Consider the following 21721-nt stretch of genomic DNA (forward strand, 5'->3'; position numbering starts at 1 on the left):
GGGAGGCAAGGACTTGGGACCCACGGAAAGGACAAGAGACTAAGGAGGAGTGACATGGAAGGGAGAGAAAATGCTCCTCAGCTAAGTCTTTAATACAGAGAAACGGAGGGAAAAATTGATGGTCCAGCATACAGGCAGAGAGGCCTTAATTAAGGCCCAGCATGTTAGACCATGATAATCAGGGACTACTTAACCTCTGAACTGACTGAATCGGAAAAGACTTATCATTTATTTGTATGTATACATGCAGGTATGCCACGAGTGTCTGAGTGCCTGCAGAGGTCGGAAGAGGAGGGTGTTGGATCCTGGGAGCAACCAGACATGGGTGCTAGGGGTGCTAAGGAGCAAATACTAGGCTTCTAGAAGAGCAGTGAGTGCTCTTAGCACAGGTCATCTCTCAAGCCTCAGGGGAAAGACGTTTAAACAAGGAATAAAAGAGTCTCTCTGTCTTATGCGTGAGGCCATGGGACACACAGGCAGATGGGGACAGCCTGAATTATGTAAAAATAAGAAACTAAGTGATATAAACACTCTTCCTCCTTGAGCTTAACACGGCATAGACCAAGACGAGAGGAGGAAAACAAGTCCCTCAGACAAGCCAATAGGGACCCTTGGTTATGTCTCAGATCTTCGTGGCTAGCAGAGACTGGAGGACAAAGAGGAATGACAGACATTGCTAAGGGAACGACTGCCACACCAACTCCAGTGTTGTCTGTGTGACATGATATATGTCATTATGCCGGACGGGAGCTACGTGTCCTATGGGACTAGGCTTCCTGGAGGTCAATGGCAGATAGCCTGGTATTGGCCGCCCTTGGGGCACAGACAGGATTCTCGAGTAGCTGGCTATGTGGGATATGAGCTTTGCACAATTTCTTTCATAATAATGATAGTCTTTATATATACAAGACAAGGATCATTCTCTTCAGAAACAGCTTTGAGACAGGGAAGCACAGTAAGGGAATATATAAGACTACAGCAGAACCTTTGTCATACACAGAGTGTATGATGAGCAAAGGAATAGATGGGTTAATGTTGGTGGACAAAGACTGTTATATTATACTTTGAACTTTATGGATAGGCTTGCTAGATCCTGACCCCCATAGTGTCTGCTGCATAAGAAGGTACTAAAAAGTATAGTTCAACAGGTGCAGAGAACTGATTGGGCATATTTGGTCACTAGATGAAATAAAGGGTTAGGAAGAGGAAGGGCCATGATAGTGATAATGAGACAGAAACTTTCTATTCATAAGATGAAACCACTTGCCTGAGGTTTACATTCCCAAGGACCAGATTTCCTCTTCTAAGGATGCTTTATGTCTAACACCTGTCCCTGATAATATGCTTTTCTTAAATATTGCCGATGTGACTAAAAGAAGCTTTCATACTGTGCCAACCAATGACACATGACCTTCTGATTTGTTCTTTGTTTGAATACTATATAATGAAAACATGAATTCAGTAAAATCGCAGCAGATTCCAACCACTCTCTTGTGTGTTGTGTCTGTCTGTCATTCGCCGAACTTGTGCCTTCCTGTTACCAGGACCCTGCTTCTCCCACGGTCTGAGTGGCTCCCCTGAGCCGGTCCGTGGCAAACGACTAGGCATGTGAGAGGTGGTGACTAATGGCCAGTTTGTGGCTTTGAGTTCTGTGTTTACCAGAGAGTTACAAAAGAAGTTGATTTTCCTAGGGACGGGTTTGGGGCTTTAGTGTCTTTGCTAAGCCTCCTGGTGGAGTGTGACCTTTACAATGTAGGAAAAGCTCTGGGGGGGGGATCTAAATGATTTAGACCAACATGTAAACTGGCTCTGTAAGGCATTAAAGCAAAGATAAGGGGATGACAGAGGGCCGGAAGGCTATCTCCAGGTCACCCAAAGAGCAAATGTGCAAAGATTTGTGTTGAGCCAAATGAACCAGGGAAGGGAGCAACAGAAGGGCAGATGCTGCGTCTGAGAGCTTCTAGAGGCTTCATGGGAGAGGAGCAAATGGCAGAGTGAAATAGTTGAAGAAGATAAGACTGTCCAATGAATGGGCGGCTATCAGAATAAGCTGTGCACATTTCCCCCTTCAAGAAAGGACACTGGGCTGGAGTGGTGGCATATGCCTGTAATTCCAGTATAGCATGCAAGACCCGGAGGACTGTCTAGCCTGGTCTATGTAGCAAGTACTAGGCTAGCCTGGACTGTAGAAGGAGATTCTATATCAAAAACCTCATGGAGATTGGGGGCCCTTTTAGTAACCAGATGTTGCCAATGGACAGCGGCCGTGGTACTGATACTGACCAGAGAGTCAGTCATCTAGCAGGCATGGCAGATGGCAACATGGACCTCATTCACCCTCACTGCCCGTTCAGCCAAGAGGCCCAAGCTATCCTTACCAAGGCCATCATGGGCAGGAAAATACATGGCAACCCCATGGCAGTGCCCCAAGATGAGGCCCTAGGGTGGTTTATGGAGAATGATTGTGCCTTCTGGAGGGACAGACAGGGTACAGCCCCCACCCACGATGTGGTGCCTAAAATTGTTTTTTTTTTTTTTTTTTTTTTAGGAAACAATTGACAATAGTGACAAAATCTTCCCATGACGCATTGGACCTTGCTAACTTTTTTTTTTTTTTGGTGTGCCCCTCACTGCTGCACCACACAGCCACGGGTGCTTGTTTATAGTGGACAGCCATAGGTCTCCAGAGATCATACCCAGCTCTATGAAAAAGTCTCATTGCAGAATACCAATTCTGAGAGTCTTACAGATTTGGAAAAGCATCTGGAATAACAGTAAAAACAGCAGCAAAATAGTCTGTATAAAGCTATACCACACGGGTGGAAATGGGAATGCCCAGAAGTCATAAGGTTATTGATGAATTATCCCAGTGCATGAGCGCAGGGAGGTCCCCGAGATCCTCCACATGGGAGGATCTTGTGACTGCTGTTGGTTGGATACCCACGTTAGGTGGGAAATTCTTATTGTTGGAGATACTGCACACTTCGGTGGAAGGCGGCAAGCTAGAGCAGAGCTGGGAGCTCCCTCCCCTTTGCCTGACTTCTATAGAGCTGGAAGGCACCATGGAGGCTGTTAAGAGAAAGGTCACAATCTTATCGATATGAACTCTATATGGGCTACAGGCCAGGCCAAAATGTGCCCTCTGGAATAATAGTGGCACGGCTGTTAGAGGTGCTTTTCTATTGGATTTAAGGCCCAGGTTACAAGACAGCACTCATATTTGGTACTATAAATCAGGGCAAAACCTCATGGCTGGGAAGATCATAGGGCTTCACAGCAAGGCCATAGCTGTTGTTCTGTTCAACGGATGTGATGTTCTTGTCAAATCGCCTTCCAGGCATTTATATTTCACAGATTACTGCTGCTGCTAGCCTTGAGCAGGAAAACTTTTTTTTTTTTTTTTTTTTTTTTTTTTACAGTGGACAGTAATTACCGAAAAGACTCTTGGGTGGAGCTGCTGAAAAATTAGGCAGGAAACTACATCTTTGGTAGTCATCATCCATGCTGGGGTGAGCTTTTTGATGACGCAACTGTTTTTGAGTCTGCTTTGGCACTCAAAAGCTGTACTGCAAACTTTCCTATCCTCACTCATTGGACACACTTCGAGAAAGGAGAACTGAGGGGGGGTTCTCCTTGCAAAGATCAAGTCGGCAGAGACCGGGGGCCCCGTTTTCATGTAGCAAGGGCTCTTGTCCTTTCATTAGGGAGACACTGGGTTCCTACCCAGCACTAACTCATTGGCTAACTGGAGCTTGGGCTTCAGGAGTAATTCCTCCAGCACCAGCTGTTCTTGGCTGGCTGGCAGCAAGGAAGCCAGAAGCTGGGTTTGCCGCAAGCTCCTGGGCCCCCAGAGTCACTTGCCACCTGTTGGGAGGGGCCATGTTGGGTCACCAAGGCTCTCTCGGTGTTTCATAGTATACTGGAAGGCTCTTGTCCACTTCAGGGGAGGGAGACAAGGCTTTATTTTGTAGTGAGGGCTACAGGCCTTAGATGTAGCTGTGACTGCTACCATGTATACAAGCCTCTGGTAGACAAGCTGCACAAAACTTGGGCCCCCTAAGCGGGCAGCTGGTTGCCAGGGAGGTTTGGGATTCTTGGAAGAAAGGAGGGTTGTGGGGGAGGGTTGGCGAGAGACCGGTACTCCACTCAAACTGTAAATGGCCTGTCCTTGGCCGTCCCTCGGTTCAGCATTTTGAAATTTGAAAAATGATCCTTGCCCTCACTTCTGCAGCCCGACATCTTAAAAGGGACAATCCTCTGAGAATCCAGGAAAGACAGAGCCTAGGGACCCTGCAGGGGAGGTCTTGGGGGGCAAGGTTCCCGGCCCATCACTCCTTCTGCTGTCTCTCTGCTAACAGACCCTCTCCCTGGTAACCTGGGGGCTGGCAGGCATTGAATAGTCGACCATACCATTCAAATTTCCAAGGGGGATGGTGGGAGCCCCAGGCCCATGAGGCGGTTAAACCTACCCCCTGCTGTCATTAGCGGTTGTACACGTGAGAAGGCTCCAAGGAGACAGGCTGGAGCGAGCCACACAGGAGGGCTCCCCTCTCCTTCTTCCCACACAGTTGCCATCCCTACCTCCCAGTTGTCCCCTCCCCTAGGCACGCCAGGATTCTCTCAACAAAACCAGGCTCAGCTGGAGAAACGGGGAGAAAGCCTGCCCTGTTGCAGGCGGATGATACAGTCGGCTAGTACACCTTGGACCTCCTGGGATAGCTGAACGACCTTGCCACTGAGAATACAGACCTCCAAGGGTAGGCCTGAGGCCAGTGACGAGGGACTGTAGAGAAAGCCAAGGAAAGAAGTAGGGAAGACCTTTATTGGGAAATTGGGAGGACATGAAGGGGTGCTCAGATTTGGGGAGTCCTTCAATTGCTCCAAGAAAGGAAATAAGGCCCAGTAGAGGGAAATGACTAAGCCAAGGTCACGCTTTCTCTGCGGGATTCTAAGGGAAGTAAGACAGTTCTAGGCAGGGCTTGTGGAGAGGTGCATTCAGTGGAGAGCTCCAGTGGAAAGGGGCTCCATGCTTGGGCTTAGGGGGCTCCATGCTTGGGCTTCAAGTCCTCTAGAATCAGCTGTTCTTGCTGGCTGGCAGCAGGGAAACCAGCAACCAGGGTTGCCTCGAGCACCTCAGAGTCACGGACTACCACGAGGGTGGTTCAGATGCTGAGGCAGAAGAGGCCCTCACGGCTTCTCTGGGTTCTGTGCTAGTAGGATGGAGGCCTTTCTCAGCTGGGACTGCCCTTTCCTTACTGGAGCCAAGTGCTGAGAGCCAAGAGACTGCTAGTTTCTTTCCACGGGGGTGGCAGTGGGTATGCCCCATCCCTACTCCAGCTGACTCCAGGAAGGGCTGATCCGTAGATGCTGTCCACTCAGAGGGCTTTCCAGGCCCAAGGCCTGAAGAGTGGAGGCCCTGAGCAGTTAGACAAGCATCAGAATTTCCAGCTTGGGGAAGCTTCAAGGGATGGGAGGGGTTGGGGTAAGAGATGGGAGGTAGGTGGGTGGAGAGTACCGGGTGCCCTCAGTCAGCTGTGCCCAGGAGCTAGGAGTTAGGTCCCGGAGTTGCTGGTGAGTGCCCGTGTGGGACAAGGGCTTAGGGGCTAAGTGGCCAGGGTGGCCATGCTCTGTGATTCCCTGGTGAAGGCAGGACTTCGGCATAACCGAGCCTCCCCTGTGGTCCTGGTTTTTGGTGCCAGAGCCTGAGGGAGAGACCAGGTAACGTGGGAAGGAGGAAGCGCCCTCCATCTGCCTCAGGTGAGGCTCTAAGATCAGAGTTCTGTTTGGATCTTTGGATTTTTCTCTACCGGGTTGTGCAATGCAAAAGGCGTAGCCGCTGGCCTGTCAGCTGGATGGAGGCCATGTGTGTGCTTTGATTGGCCTGGGAGCACATCCAGTATTTAAAAACTGATTTAAAAACTTTTGGAATCAAATTTATCTGGCATTTTGTAATACCTGTCTTTCTTCTGTGCTTCAGACAACTTCAAATTAGCTGCCAATATTTAAATAGCAGGGATGTTTGCCTTAAAAAAAAAAAAAAAAAAAAACTAAAAAACTTTTTTCTTGCCTCAGTTGGGAAGCCTGAAGAGCCTGGCAAAAATTACTATGTCCCCAAGGGCCAACCCAGGCTGTGGGGGTCAGCTAGGGCCCTTTTTGGAATTGCCTATCTAGCTTCTGTGACCATGCATTACCCGTGCCAAGGCTCTGGAATTATTATTACCAGCTACTAGTCATCCAGTTTAGCCCGGTCCTTTGTTTATGAGGACAGTCTGTGGCATTCCCCACAGAGGATGGATCCCCTGAAGGGATAATGGAAATGTCTAGAAGGTGAAAGATGTCACAGAGCAGGTTTCTGGCTACACTCTCTCAGTCTTTGGGTTTATATTTCCCAACTGTGTCTGAGTGACTCAGAGAGGGTTGAGAGTCTAGTAGGGGACAGGCACAGGACCAGGAGTCAGAACATCTGCTCTTTCTCCTGTTTGCTTGCCTATGTGGCCTTGGGTTTGGCCTCTCATGCTGAGCCTTGGTTTCACTGGAAGCAGGTTAGGCTGACTCAGTAAGTAGCAACAGAAGTACTCATGGATCCAGGCAGGTGGAATAGATATGTGGTAGGCAAGAGGGAGTGTGGCCAGCTGGGGCCGGTGACTTCTGTAAAGGGGACATCAGAGAAGCCACTAGTGAGATTATGACATGGAAAGAGAAGCGAGGCACTCATCTATCTATCTATCTATCTATCTATCTATCTATCTATCTATCTATCTATCTATCTATCTATCCATCCATCCATGCATCTATCCATCCACGCATCCATCTATCCATCTATCCATCTATCTATCTGTCTCACATAGCTCAAGGTGGTTTCAAATCTGGCCTTGAACTCCTATTCTTTCCCCCTTCCCAGAGTGCTGGGGTTACAGGCGTGCACTATTACTCTTGATTTGGAAATCTCATTATCTCATTTTAAAAAATAGTCGCAGATAAATTAAAAACACACCAAGCAACCACCAAAACACATGTGTGGGCCCCTGGTCTACAGCCTTGGCCTTAGGCCATTGCGAGGGTCCCCACCAGCCCTTACCACAGCATCTTACACTCTGACTTGTTCTTGATCCGTAAAGTGGCTTACAGATAGAGTTGGGCTTAGATTTGTGTTTTTTGGCTTAAGTCTGTATGGTAATTTCCAAGAACTGATTATAAAATGCCAGAAAGCTTTCAATACACTATGCTCTTTATGGCTGTGCAGCAGGGGTATAGCAGATAGAAGCCCCCAGTTCAAGACCCAGCCCTATCACTAATCAGCTGTACTAACTGTGCCTCTCTGGGCCTTGCTGTACTAACTGTGACAAGAAGATCATGAGAGTATGACCAACTGCTCAGTCCTTATTGGTGTGCTCCAGGTGAGTCTCTCCTGCGCCTGCCTGGGATGCAGTTGCTTTGCCCTGATTCTCTGTCCTGCCCTTACAGGCACCATGAGCACAGGGGGCTCCAGCCTTCCCAGCCCTCCAACCTTCCTTACGACTCCGGCCACTTTTGGGACTTACACCCAGGCTGCCGACCCTGTACCGGTTCTTATCGCCCTGGCCTGCATTTTTCTGCTGTTGGCCTCTTGCCTGCTATTCATGATGCTGTGCAAGCCCACTGCGCTGGACCCTGGCCATCAAGGGGCCCGGGAATACATGCCACATCACCCAGGGAGCCCCAGCGAGCCCAGGCTCCGGCTCTGGAAGCGCCTGGGCTCACTACGCCGATCTCTGCACAGCTTCCGGCGAGGCAGGCCTGCTACCCAGCAGTGTCCTCTGCCAGGCCTTGATGACCAGCGAGGTGACTGTGACTTCACTGAAGCCACTGAGATGTGATACAGTGACCATCTACATACAGGCTAACCCAAGACCTCTGATGGCTGCCTCTCATGGAGCCTGGCATTGTAGGCTGTAGGACAATGATACCCTAGATCCCTATATCACCCGGGTGTTTCCCTGTGTGTCCAGCCCATGTCCTTTCCAGGAGACTCTGATGGCCTCTGCTTCTGCTTGTTAACAGACCCTTGGCCCAAAATACCCACAAGTCTTTAGACCTTTACTCTACGGCACTGAAGTACAACTTGGGGATACCGCAGCAACCCCTTTTGGAAGCTAGGTATCTACTGATCCCAGGGATAGCATCCCCTGCTCCGCCAGAAAGCTTGCCTAACTTCTGAAGACCCAGCTGAGAGCAGCTGCTAAAAGGCCCAGATACCTCAACCAAGTGGGATATTTGCCTATCCTGGGTCTACACTAGCTTGTATTTGTGCTAACTTAATACCCCAGGGAAAGCAACCCAGGGATCCGTTTCTTGACCTTCCCGCCCCTTCTTGTGGATCTGGTTAGTTGCCAGCTAGGGGACTGGCAAGTGTCAAATCATGAGTCTGGGAACCCCCTTTGTGGCCTCCTGTCAGGACAGACTAGGAGGACTTGAAGATGTCAGCCCGCAGAAGAAGTTTCCTATATGCCAAGTGCGGTAGTTCACACTTGTACTCCCAGTATGCAACAGGCCGAGGCAGAGGATTGTTCATGACAGCCTGGCTATGACATAAAATTCTGATTCAAATGAAATCAAAACAAGTCAGACAAATAAACAAAAAAGAGGCTGTTGTTCAAGGCTAGGTGGAGGCTGTGTCACCGCGGCAGGAAGCTGGCCACTGCCAGTACTGGAAGGACCCCATCACAGGGCTGCTCCCCGCCCCGCTATGATGACCCAGAGTGAAGTCACTCAATATTCCCAAGGACTAAGTGCTGGTTTTGCCGTTCTCCAGATCCAAAGCCCCCACTGGTTTCCCTTGCCCACTGGATGTATCCATTCTACAGTGTGCAGCAGGATCTAGGCAGTAGCTACAATTTATCTTTCTAGCCTCACCCTGACCAGACACCTAAGGCGACTGAACGATCTGTCTTCCCTGTCTATGGTTGAAGCTTTACTGGCACCTGCATTGTGAAGCCTTCTTTGTTTTGCAATAGAACTGCCCTTCCGTCTGGAGCTCCTCCGGTCTCTCATCTGTCTTAGGGAGGCCAGCAGCATGCACAGTCTTGTCTGTCTCCTTTCCTACAAGCCTGGGAACTGCAGGGAGCAACATCATGTCCCAGCACCCACTGCATCCCTAAGGCGGTAGGTATCTGGTGTGAGCCTGCCCCACACCAATGGCCTAATGTCCCCTGTGATATCCCTAAAGGAAGGTGGCTCTCCAAGCATACTATGGAGGTGAGGTCACTGTGCCTTCCTCCTGCATCCTTATGACAAGGTGGGGGTACCTTTGTAGGGCACTTCTACGGCCTGGGAAAGTGTCCTGAGACCCCGAACATCTGAGAAGTGGATAGACTAGAGTAGCCCCGTCACTCAGGGACTCCAGGACGCAAACCCAAGTCTTACATACATAGAATCAAGGATTTCAGGACCAGGAAGCAATCTAGCTTCTCCCCAAAGGACTTTGAGCACCCCCTTGCCTCTTTACCCCACCTGAAGCATCTTAGGCTAGATTCCCCCGTGGACTGCTATGCTCTATGTTGGGTGGGTTACAGGTTCTGGGGTGCCTATGAGATGGAGATAGCAGGTACTAAGTTAGGGTGGTGTTCCATTGCTTCCTGGGTGGGGATTCTGGTTTTTTCTTAGCTGAGGCCAGGGACTGGGTGAGGACCCATTTTCTCCCTCTCTCTGGGAGCCAGCTGCTAGATTCTTACATGTCTCTGGCCTTTCTAGACTCTATTGAAGTCAACTTTCTGCTCCTTTCTTGACCATCCCCAGTTCCCCCACAGGGAGGTAGGCACTCTCCTGCCCCCTCTCTTCCCTCCTTCCTGAGCTAAGGAATGGGCCATAGCAGCAGGCACATCTTTGTTGAGTTTGGCTTACTCTTGGATTGTGTGGAAAACACTGAGGTTGATGAAGTGGGTCATTCAGTCCCTGTTCTTCCCCCAGTAACTAAATAACAACCCCCTATGTGTATACATGTATGTGTGTGTGATGCACATGCGCATCTCACACAAACACACACATACACACACGCACACATGCACGTGCACACACGCATCATTTTCAGGGTCAACTCCCTCTGGGCCTCTTAGCTGTTACTCCTACTCTGGGCCAAGGAGCGCTGTCTTCTTTTGCCTGCTTTCTTCCAAGAGGGGAGCCTGGCCAAGACACTGTGAAAGCCTCTCTGTCTGGCCTTGTTGAGCCCTGGCTCTCTCTCCTTGAGTCCTTTCCAGGAAAGAGTTACTTTCCCCTCCCAGATGCTCTGAAAGGCTCTGGGGGAAGCTAAGACGAGCCAGGGCCCTGTCCTCAGCTCACACAGAAAGGAGAAGTAACCATGCATTCCTTTTCTTGAAGTGCAAGCTACTTTCAGGCTACCCTGGACCCCTGCTGTCCCTACTGCTTATGACATGATGCTCCTGAGCCTGTGCCCTCAGGGCTGAGCATAGTCTGGCCCCAGTCTGCCACCTACCTGCACGATGCTGTGACCCTCTGGGATATCTTCTGGGACGCTGGCTTCATAGCTGCTTTGCAGAAAGATGGGCCGGTTGTCATTCACATCCAGAACGGTGACAAACACGGTGGCCGTACCTGTGCGTCGCTTGCCTACAGGGCCATTGTCTGCGGGAGGTGAAGAACAGGCATTAAAAGCCTGATACTCCAGGCCATCAACCAGAGTTACACCGACCTACACCAGCCTCAAGGGGTAGTGGCTCATCGCCCTTCCAGACGACCAGCAACACTTAACAATACCCAGGGACGACCTAATGCCATGTCACAGATAAACTTCTCTGGCTCATTCAGTTCCCACCACAGCCTGGGGAAGTCGGCAGGATTCTCTCTCCCAATGCACAGAGGAGCTAAGCAAGGCTCTGAAGAAGATGGGATGAATGGTCAGATTTCCAGGAACCTATACACACCGGTCATGTCATAAAAGGGACTTTTGGAAATGTTATTATGCCAGGGATCTTGAAGGGAGGCCAGTCCCGTTATCCATTTACCCAGCGATTAGGTATCCTTGGAAGACACAGTGGGTACCTGTCATCCCTAATGGGAAGCCCAGGCCGGGGAATTGTGAGAGACCAGTCATTTGAGTGCCGCCTCTCTCAAAACATAACCACCAACAAAGAGAAAGTCAGGTGAAGATGGGGCCACAAGCCAAGGAACCCTATGGCCACCAGACATGAAGAGCAAGGAAGGATTCTGTGGAGGGACTGCGGCTCTGCCAACACCTTGATTTTGAACTTCTGAAACCAGAGACACCACATCTGTGTTCTTTTAAGTCACCACAGTTGCGTTGATTTGTCCCATTAAGCCTGGGACCCACACAGATGAGGAGACACGATGCTGCCTGCTGTTCAAGTCAGGGTGCAGTGAGGGGCAAGGGAATAGGGTAAGACACTGGGTCAGCCACCTCAAGGGCCGGTGTTTGCTGCTCCAGTCACAGATGATGGGCAAAATGTGGGCCCAGGGACACCGGGCTTCTGATTCCTCAAAAGAGACTGAATATCCGAACTTTGGAATAAAGGCTTTAAAAAAAAAATATTCCTCACTAAGCATTATTGTTCCTTATTAAACATCGGGCTGGCCAGGCCAGCAGGCCTACAGGATGAGCTTAGCTCTCAAGCCTAAGGTATGTTGGGACTCTGCAGGAGCCAGCCAGGGTGGAGAGCAGTGACACAGGGGTCATGGCCCCACCTGGGAAACCTTCTGAATGTCCTCCCCAGAAGATGACACTCCTGTCCCAGAGCTATATGTCCCCACCAGGACACTCAGCCCAGGGGGGAAGCAGGGGAGTATGGTTGGTTGAGGACTGATGGTGACCTGGTTTTTCCTTCTAGTTGAGTACATGCTGGGGTATGGGTCATTGACCACAGGGTGGTCCCTTTTACTCTTCTAGGTTCCTCCCTCTCATCTCAAAGGCCCTGCCTTAGCTGAAGATGTTGAGCTAGGAAACCTTCATGGGTGATGGGACCAGAGCCCCATGCTTCTGCCAGCTCAAGCCAAGGCTGGATCCAGTGTGGTGATGGCCCTCCAAAAGTCACTATGCTCCCAGGCTGCACCCAGGATGGGTAGAGAGCAGAGCAGGGCCTGGCTGAGCTGGGTGGGACATAGCTCACTCCTGCTCCCCGGTGCTCTCCACAAACACTATAGAGGGGGCTCCTGGGAGGACCAAGAGCCACTGGGAGGGGGGAACACAACTCTCCCCATATCCATCTCCCCTCCAGAACCCTCAGGGACTTCCTACTTATTAGGAGCAAAGGCAAAGTTTTTAACTCAAGATTCAGATCTCCCCATCTTTCTTCCCTATCTGATTATAGCCTTTCCTTCCAGAGTCTGCTAGACCTTGGGCAGGTGACTAGCATGTACTGGGGGACACATATGCATGCAAGCCCCCCCCACATTCACATGCACAAACACACACAGAGACATGCACACATGCATGTGCACACACAGAGACACACACAGACACATACGCACAGACATGCATGCATGTACACACACACATTATGGCTCTCTTGTCTGCCTAGCAGCACACCCTGCCCTTTCCAGGGAAGACTACACCTGACTGCCCCCCTTGCTGTTGAGATCTCAGGTGGGATACCCTCCCGGGGGGATATCCTCCCCGCCCCATCACCCTGTCTGTAGTACTAGAGATGAACAACTTACAGGCATAACTGGGCACCTCACTTCCCTAGCCACAATGAGGTGCCCAGAAACCAGCACAGATCTGATGGAACTAATCACAGCTAGCTAAAGGCTGAAGCTGTGAGAAGGCTTCTCTACTGCTATATTTGAATCTTGGAGGATGTTGAACTGGGGTGGCTGTCATGAATGGCCACGATGGTTCATTGAATGACACAATTAATACACAGGGGCAGAACAACCAAGGCAGGGAGACCAAGGTCCAGTGTTGCCCCCTAGTTCCGACCAGTCACTGCCCATTTATTTTAATGTTTGGTTGTTTAAGAAAAGTCTTATGTAGCCTAGGCTGGTCTCAAACTTGCTGCGCTGTTGGGAATGGTTTTGAACTCTTGATCCTTCTGTCCACACCTCCTTCTGTGCTAGGATCACAGGTATGTGCCATCAAACATGGATGCACGAAGCTCATATGTCACCTGTCTACCCTTCTGCATTGTTCTGGCATAGCAGCAATGAGTCTACTTAGTGGCCTGCATGTGGCCTTACCCTTCTTAGGACTTGGGAGCACAGGACGACAACCACCCACCCCACAGTGCCCAGTAATACTATGAGTGTGGTAGGCCTTTCTTCACTGGCCTGAAGGCAGAGTTTGGGCTCCCAGCCTGGTTCCCCAATGTGAGCTCTGCCTAGGACAACGGTACAGACAATATGCAGGGCAGCTAACTCTTACCGATGGCCTCCAGCACGAGCGTGTAAGAAGCAGTGGTCTCACGGTCCAGGCCGACGACTGTTCTCACCACAGCATCCCGGTAGCCTACACTGAACTTCCCGTCCACATTTCCCCCTGCAGGCAGAAGTGAAGGAAGATTTAAGACGGGCAGCAGAGCTCTATATGGGACAAAGGGAGGCATCGTGACTCTCTCCCTAACTGGGGACCTGCACAGGATCCTTCAAAGGATGCTATTAACCTCTTACAGGTAAAGGGTGCAGTCTAAATGACTGGAAGCCTAAGTTGTTCAACATCTGTTGTGCACTACAGTGTACCAGGTACTCCAATTATGGACCAGTTCATCTAACCTCCATTTGATCTGAGGGAGGTTTTGTGCCCTGTCCTGGCTTCTTCCTGAATGTTAGCTCTGGAGCTTGGGTCCTGCCCATATTGCCCTAGCCTTTCTTTCAAAGGAGACTGAGCAGCTGACTTGGGTAAGGGCTTTTACATGTGGCCAAGGACTGACTTTGGGGTGGGGGTTGGGTATCTCCCAGGACCCTCATCTTTGGGGATAGAGAGGTGTTAAGGACTACAGCTCTCTGGGCAGGGACTCATGGAGGACTGGAATGGAACAGAGGGGCAGGTGGATGGGAGACAGGAGAGGCTTGGTGTCCCTCCCTGGATGGTGGTCCCCTTGTGGGTAGAGTCAGGGGAGGGCTCTCTGGGACCAGTGAGAGAGAAGCAGCCAGAGTGAGCTGACTGTAGTGTAGCACTCTAGACAGCAGAGGGGGCTGTTGCACTGTGCCTGGAACAAGCGGGGAGGCTCAGTTGGTTTCAGAGATTGGAGATCGAGAAGGGCTCAAGGCCAGTGAGCAGGAACAGGTCACTTTGCCGCTCCTGAGAAATCTTTCCCTTTATATGGTTTGCACCTGAGGGAAAGCGCTGAAAGTCAGCTTTCAGAATCCTCACAGTCTAACATGTCTTCTGCAATGGACAGAATCTAGTTCTGCACGGGGCAGGGAGTAAAGCGCCAGTTAAGTGATAGCAGCAGAACTTCTAGATTGGTACCATGTGGGAGTCTCGCTAACTGTGGCTTCCAGGAACCATCTTTGGGCTAGGAGGTGAGCATGAGTAAGAAGGAGAGAAAGGCCTGGGAGGGAGAGCCTAGGGGCTGAAAAGTCAGTCACTGTGGCTACAGGAAGCCATGAATGACATGTAAAATGACATGTAAGCCCGGAATCCCGTAATGCTGGGGTGAGGTATCAGGGAGGGTAGTGTGTCCACTGCGCATGTGTTCGGGTTCGTGTGCACAGGTGTCGTATATATGTGACAGGGACCCAGACAGCTCAAAAGCACAAAGAAGGTGGTTAGGGGAGGGCTGAGGGATGGGGAGGGCTCTTCCCACCTGCCCTGCATCCTAGGGCCTGTCAGGTGGGCCATGCATTAGAAGAGCTGAAAAACGGTTCTAGCTCATGAGATGACGACCATGGAGCATCTTTACCGTACCCAACATGTTCCACTACTGCGGCAGGTTCACTTTCCCCAGAGAGCCAGGCCAGGACCTCATTGGCTTTAGCCACAACATGGTGGTAGCTGCTGAACATGTTCCAGCCCAAACTAATCCATTTAGGGAGTTTGCAACCATCTACCTCTCAACAGATAGGCGTTCTCAGGGAAAGATGAAGCCACATTCCTGCAGTGTCTGCCTTCTCACCCCAGTCAACACTGTCCCCTCTGCCTACCCCCTCCCCTCTACACCTTCAGTCTTGAAGCTCCCTGAGAACCAGGAGCGAGTCCTTGGGGGAGGCATGAGGGTAGAGGTCCATGCCCCCTTTTCACGCTTCTGTCCCCACCTGGTCCGGGTCCCTGTCAGGAGGGCGGGGCAGCAGGGGAACTACCTGTGATGAAATAGCTGAGCTCTGCATTGAGGCCCACGTCATTGTCTGTGCAGTTCAGCCAGACCACACGGAACTCGCGGGGGACGTCCTCAGACACGGACACATTGTAAACAGCAGGGAAGAAGGTGGGCGTCTCATCGTTCACGTCCAACACTGCAAGCAGAAGAGACAATAGGCTAGGCCTGGCTACTCCTGTGGACGCCCAGGACCTTGCAGCAAAGGACTTCCAAGGGGGTCACAGAATCCAGGTGACATCTGTGTCAATGCTGTCTGGTTATGAACCCAGGGGTCCTGTATGGTGGCTGAGCTGGAAAGGTCCAAGCTGAGTGGAACTGGCACACACACCATCCCTGACTACGATATAGGTATGATAAGGCCAGTATGTCCTTAACAACAACAACTGCAATAATAATAATTACAGTGACACTAACGGTTTCTCACTCGGTCCACAGCCACCCCCATGGCATCATTCTAAGGTAGGCATCACCAGCCACAGTGTACATGGGAGGACAGGAGCTCAGAGCAGCTGAATAACTTCTCTGCTGTTGCACAGTGATAGAGGGGAGGGGCTGTGGACTTGGAGAGAGCTACCCCAGTTTACGAAAGGGATCCCAGGGCAAGAAGCCGGCTCTGAGGGGTTTCCTTCCTAAAAATTGATTTTCCCTTAAATGTTTGTATGACTAGCTTTTCACACGAGCCCCCACTTTCCTGAGCATATGGGGTTTAGGGTGACCCTTACAAGTGAGACGACTCCTCTGTTCTCTGTGGTGTCACCAGGAGAAGTGACAGACCATTGTCACTATCTGTGGATTTGCTGAGCTTAGAAGAGAGGTTCTTTGAGGGGGGGTCCTCTTTGAAAAGAGGGTACACTTCCTATTGATTATTTGGTGAGGAAATGGGTCCCCGAACTGGCTCCCGGTATCTACTAGGGAGTCTTGTATCCACAGACAAGCAAGCAGCTGACTCCGAGATGCTCACAGTTCCTGTCTCCATTGAGGAGGACCAGGCTGCGTGTCCGCGTTAGGTCAGCCACCTGTCTGCTTCCCTGTATCCTCTGGGTGGAGGACCAGGAGGGCCAGGCCAGGCTAAGTCCTGCTCCTACTTCCTCAGGTCCTTCCCGAATCCACTTGCACTCTGTCAATGTCTCCATCTTTCTCAGAGCTAAAGACTTTTGCAGATGGGAGATTGTATTCCTTCATATAGGGTGAGCACAATGGCACTTAGCCCCAAGGGGTGAAGAATCTGGGAGTGGAGGCTCCTAGCTAACTTCTTCCCACCATAACCATACCCTTCCATGAGAAGTACTATGGTTCCATGCCCACAGAATGAGTCTCCTTTACCTCGGAGAAAACACCGGCTTTCTGAAGATGACAGTCTGCTGGGAACCCTGGGGCCCCAGGGTCAGCTTTGGCCCTCTCTATAGATGTTGTGATGGGAAACTAGGAGGGATGGAGGCCTTGGTGGGGTTCTGGGCTTTGAGGCAGTGGTCAGGTAGGGACAAAGCTCAACTAGCATCTTGAACATAGTAGAGTCAATCAGGATGGGGCTGTTTGGCTTCCCACTGGAGCAGGTACCCTATGGCTAGTGTAGGGCTTACCAGCAAGTGATGGTACTGTCCCAAACCCAGCTCCTAGCAGGAGGCATCCCTTACTTACCGAGGATGGTGAGCGTGCTGGTGGAGCTCTTGGTAGGTGTGCCTGCGTCGCTGGCCACCACCCGCAGCTGGTACTCGGCGATACGTTCACGGTCCAACTCCGCTGTGGTCGTGACCACACCACTGGTGCTGTTGATGACAAAGTCCATGCGGGGCAAGCCCACCTGCATGCGATAGGCCACCAGCCCATTCAGGCCCTCGTCCAGATCGACGGCCACCACCTGGGGGGAAGGAGAAGTTACATGAGGTGGTGATGCCAGGCTGAATGCTTTCCTGGGAGTAACTTCTCCTTTCCTACCAACCAGAGCTCAGTTCATCAAACACACTTGCTCCCCTGTGAACCTCGGGCTGGCCACTGTCCCCTGGGCAGGATGTCAGGACTGGAACCTTCTCAGATTATCTCCAGTGCAAATGCACCAAGTGAGACCAGGGTGGAAGGATTTGCTAGGACCAGATCCATGCCCCCAAGTTTGGCCCTTCAAGACTTGCTATCCTTTTGGTAAGCCCTTCCAGGCCTCCAGCAGGGCCTGGGATCCATCTTGCCACGGTCCAGAGCCTTTCCTCATCCTCCAGAATTTGTGATGCTGACTGGCAGTATCCCTCAGCCTAAAGACCCTTTTATCTCCTGGGCCTTGGCTTTGCAGCCTCCAGAGTCAGTTCCCTCTCTGCTTTATGAGTCAAAACAGAGATAAGAGTAAAAAGACATCAGGACTTTTCTCTAAAGCCACATGATGACTTCCTGTTGTATACTTCATCTGTGGTTAAGCCAGGCAAAGCCCCTCCCAGGGTCCCACATGGTTCTCACTGGCAATTCCAGCCCTGGTCAGTGAGCTCCCCAGCACAAGACCTCAGTACACTGAGAATTTCACAGGATCACACCTGAGAACTTGGAGAAAAGCACACGACCATAGCGAAAACAAGAACTTTGTGGTTTGAGCAAGACTCTTGCCGTTGGAAGACAATGGATGGCCCCATTTAGTGCAAAGAATGAACAAGGTTTTGCCACGCTTCTCGAATGCCTTACAGGATGGGGGCTCAGCTTTGACTTTATTTGGGTCTAATCCCTGAAGAAAGTCCTTATACACATTCAGCAGAGTTCTTTCTTGGTTGAGGTCCTAGGAGGGGTTGGGGGGGGGGCACAGCTTAAGTAGGAGGAACCTCTTCCTGAGTCTGAGGTGTCCCTGTCACATTTTCCCAGTTCCTGTAGCCCTTCCTGTGGTGCTGAGCGACTCCTGTAAAATCTGCCCAGGAGGCTTCTCTTTCCCTCCCAACCTAAAGCCACCCCTGTCTCCCACTTCCAAGACTGGTTACTCTCTTGCTCCTACCTCTGTTTGGGGATTTCTCCTTGGGGATTAGCTGCTGTGGTGGAGGTGGAGGCTCCCCCTGCAGGGAACTTGGGAGAATGTCCCCATTTTTCAGGGATCAAACACCTTATCAATCTCCTTTAGAGGGCAGGCACAGAGAGCCAGTAGGCATGGCCAAGGTCTTGTATTCTGGTGTCCTAAGAAACAGCCCTGCCTTCTTAGAATGGGGACAAGTGATCCCACTATCTCATGAATAAGCCACACCACATAAAACAAACTCCATAGCTGCTGTGGGTTCCCTGCTGCATATCCTCAGCATAGCCAGGCAGGCGCTTACAGCTATTCCAACCCGCAAGCAAGAAAATCTGAGGCTCAGAGGGGTTGAAGAATGTCCTCTGGGTCACACAGCAATAATGGTAGAATTGGAGCGTGCACACATATTGCTTGGACTCAGTACCTTTCTTATGAGGCCTGGGGTTGGAACCCAGGGCCTCGCTCATGTTAGGAAAGTGCTCTTCCACTGGCCCCACCCCAGCTCGAAAGGCCACAGTCTTAACCTTGAAGCTTTTGCAGAGTTCCTAAGATGTTCCTGGTAGGACATCACAGCCTCTGAATCAGCGTCTTCAGGGCCTCCCTACTTCTCCTGGGCCGTGGGGAGTTGGGAAGTCTTTTCAAAGCTTCCTTCCCAGTGGGAGGACTCTAGGTTCTGTGCAGAGCCACTTGGGGGCTCACAGGAGGAGGGGGCTCTTATACAGGTATGCTGAGCCACACGTCTGATGGTCTGTTCTAGAATCTTGCAGCATTGGAGTCTGAGCCCGGACCCCCTAATGCTGGGGCACTTTCTGAGTCAGATCCCCAGAATTCTATCCACCCTCCTGATTTCTGTTCCCCTGATCCTGCTCCTGGTCCTCGTCTGTGACACAGTACCTCTGTCTCTCTAATCTGACTGTTCTTCCAGTTGTAGCTCAAGGTTCTGTCCCCAGGGGCCTCCCAGACCACCTCAGCACCAGTGGTCCCAGGCTGCTTGGCTTACATACTGCTGGGGGTCTTGATTGGTATCCCTTGCCTTGATGAAAATGCTTAGCATGGAGCACACAGGGACAAGGTGAGTGAGTAACACTTACTTGGTAGACAGAGACCCCTGCTGGGGTGCCCTCCAGAACCTCAGCTACAAAAGGCAGGTTCTGGAAGGTGGGGTCATTGTCATTGAGATCCAAGAGGTTCACAAAGACCGTAGCGCTGCTGGTGGCCTTCAGAGGGGGTCTGCCACCTGGAAGGACAAGGAGGAAGGAAGCAGGGATGGGAAGATGGGTGTAAGAGAAAAATGATGAAGAAAGGGAGGCTTATACAGACCCCCTCCCATCCCAGGTGTTCCTGTAAGGAGGAGTTTGAGCCATGTGGCCCTTCCCAACCCCTCCCTACTGCAGGGTGCCATGGGGGTCACATCTGGGATATATACACCATTTTATTCTTAGTGGTGAGATAACCCTCCTGAGTGGGCTCCAGGACCCCTAAGGACCACCCATGGGGGCATCCCCAAAGGTCAAGGGCCTCTGCCTATGGGGGAGCTCAGAGGTGGTGGTGCAGGAGTCCGTACAGTCGGTGACAGAGACAATGATCTTGCGCATGAGCTCAGCTTCCACGGGGTCGGGGTTCTCGCGGTCCAGCATGACGTGGGTGGTGCGAATCTTGCCTGTGGTGCTGTTCAGACTATAGAACTTATTGGGGGGCTGGATGCTGTATACCAGGGTGCCATTCTCCCCCAGATCTGGGTCCACAGCCACCACCTGCCCAGGAAGGAACAGACCTTTTACTGAGTTACATCAAAGTCCCTGGCCCAGGTCCAGGAGCAGGAAGTGGGCTCTCTTGACAGGAACAGGAAGTGGGGAGGGGCATGAGATACATCAGTATCAAAATCTTGGTTCTCTGGCATCTTCATCCATCAGCCAACTATATGGAAGCCCCTTTCTTATTCAAGTCTGGCTGCCCCATGTATAAAAGTGGGAGGGAGCCTGGGGATGTGGTTCAGTCGGTAGAGTGCCTGCCTAGTGTGTACGCAGCCCTGACTGGGTTCCATTCTCAGTACCACATACCCTGATGATGGTGGTACCTACTGATTTCCTGGGACTCAGGAGTTGGAAGCAGGAGGATCAGAAGTTCTAGGTTTGGGAGCAGGGAAAGGCTGGAAACCTTTGTTGAGCTTTGGGGAGGATTTGAGTTGTGGAATCTGGGTCTGTTATCACAAGGCCCTTTCTCTCTCCCTCCGGCACTCCTGATGGTGGAGGATTTGACACCAAGGCCTGGGCAGGGAGCCATTATCTGAGTCCCAGTTTGGAGGGAAAAATAGCCTAGAGATGCACGAGCCAGACTCAAGTTCACATAGCACCAGCCTTGGGGTAACCTTGTTAGCTCTCTGGGAGTCTTCCACAGTCCTGAGACAGCAGTGGCTCTCATCCCTCAATCCACCATCCCTCTGTGTTGCAGAACCATGATGACATCAGAGGTGGACAGGATTGTGGTGGAATCGGGGTGGGGAGGAAGAAAGGATGGCTATAGTTCCAGGGGCTGCATCAGGACAATGTCATTAACTTCACGACACGGGGGCAATGACAGCCAGGGCTGGTCAGCTCCTCCATCTCACTTGGTGTGAGCTTTTATGCTCTGGCAGCAGAATTTGTCCCCGCTCTGGCTTAATCCCCAGCCGAGGTGTCTCTGGGGTCACTAGACCAGAACAGATAGATATCTGGCCAGGGGCTCCACATGTCACCATCTCTGGGAGCCAGGGAGAGAGGCTTACAGGGCAATTCCTTTTCCAGTGAGATCTTCAGCATGGGCATCTCATACCAGACTCACTTTACCCTGCACTCTCCCCAGCCCTGTAGTAGCAGAGGGGTGAAAAGGGGTTCCCACCTTCCTGTCCTTGATTCTTTCACTGTCTTGTGACCATACCGCCTCCTGTCTCCAGTCCCCATAATGGGGCCCCTCCATCCTGTTTTACAATAGGGGACAGTTCATTCCAGGCATAATCCAAGCCAGGCTGCATGGAGTTGCCAAGGGACAGGGAAAGCAAGTGTCCCTTGTGTTTGTGTGTGTCTCTACAGTTACAGGAGGGACAGGCCTCTTTATCCCCATTTCCCTTTTCCCTTGGATTCCCCAGACTTGGAGCCAAAACAACCCACATCAGAATGTGAGGCCAGTTTCATAGTGAGGAAGATACTCCCTTGCAGAGGATGCCCAGGTGGCCGCCCCATGCCCTGATTGGGAATAGGCACAGGCCTTGGCCTCTCAGCTACTCTCTGGTCACAAGGTGGGTAGGGGGGCCTGGGAGAGGGCAGAGGCTAAGACCCTGCCTGGAGGCTCCCACCGGGAAAGCCCGTGGGCTCCAGCCACTTCCCCTCATTTATTTCCCATTCCATGCTCGTCATTTTTCTCTCACCTGACGGGGAATAATTCTCTCTCTCTCTCTTCTTTATTTTGCTGGAGGGCGTTGAAAGGCTCTAAATCAATGCCCATCAGC

The 21721-nt window shown here is 51.4% G+C and overlaps 2 protein-coding genes across 2 annotated transcripts in view; one reads left to right on the plus strand and one right to left on the minus strand.

The window, feature by feature from the left end:
- LOC130890399 (cadherin-23) overlaps positions 1-21721 on the minus strand; it is a 275653-nt gene that overhangs the window by 10927 nt on the left and 243005 nt on the right. The window contains exons 23-28 of the mRNA XM_057794329.1: positions 19802-19991; positions 19329-19474; positions 16902-17121; positions 15247-15399; positions 13370-13483; positions 10469-10617 (exon numbers count right to left, since the gene is read on the minus strand). Coding sequence (XP_057650312.1) covers positions 10469-10617; positions 13370-13483; positions 15247-15399; positions 16902-17121; positions 19329-19474; positions 19802-19991 — 972 coding nt within the window. The remainder of the gene's footprint in view (positions 1-10468; positions 10618-13369; positions 13484-15246; positions 15400-16901; positions 17122-19328; positions 19475-19801; positions 19992-21721) is intronic.
- On the plus strand, positions 7470-7856 carry C19H10orf105 (chromosome 19 C10orf105 homolog). Its single transcript, XM_057794287.1, has one exon. The coding sequence runs from the start codon at positions 7470-7472 to the stop codon at positions 7854-7856; it is 387 nt and encodes a 128-aa protein (XP_057650270.1).

Source organism: Chionomys nivalis, chromosome 19, assembly GCF_950005125.1.
Source record: "Chionomys nivalis chromosome 19, mChiNiv1.1, whole genome shotgun sequence".
NCBI lineage: Eukaryota > Metazoa > Chordata > Mammalia > Rodentia > Cricetidae > Chionomys > Chionomys nivalis.

Coding starts and splice junctions, on each gene's coding strand:
- C19H10orf105 (XM_057794287.1), top strand. CDS start 7,470: ATGAGCACAGGGGGCTCCAGCCTTCCCAGCCCTCCAACCTTCCTTACG.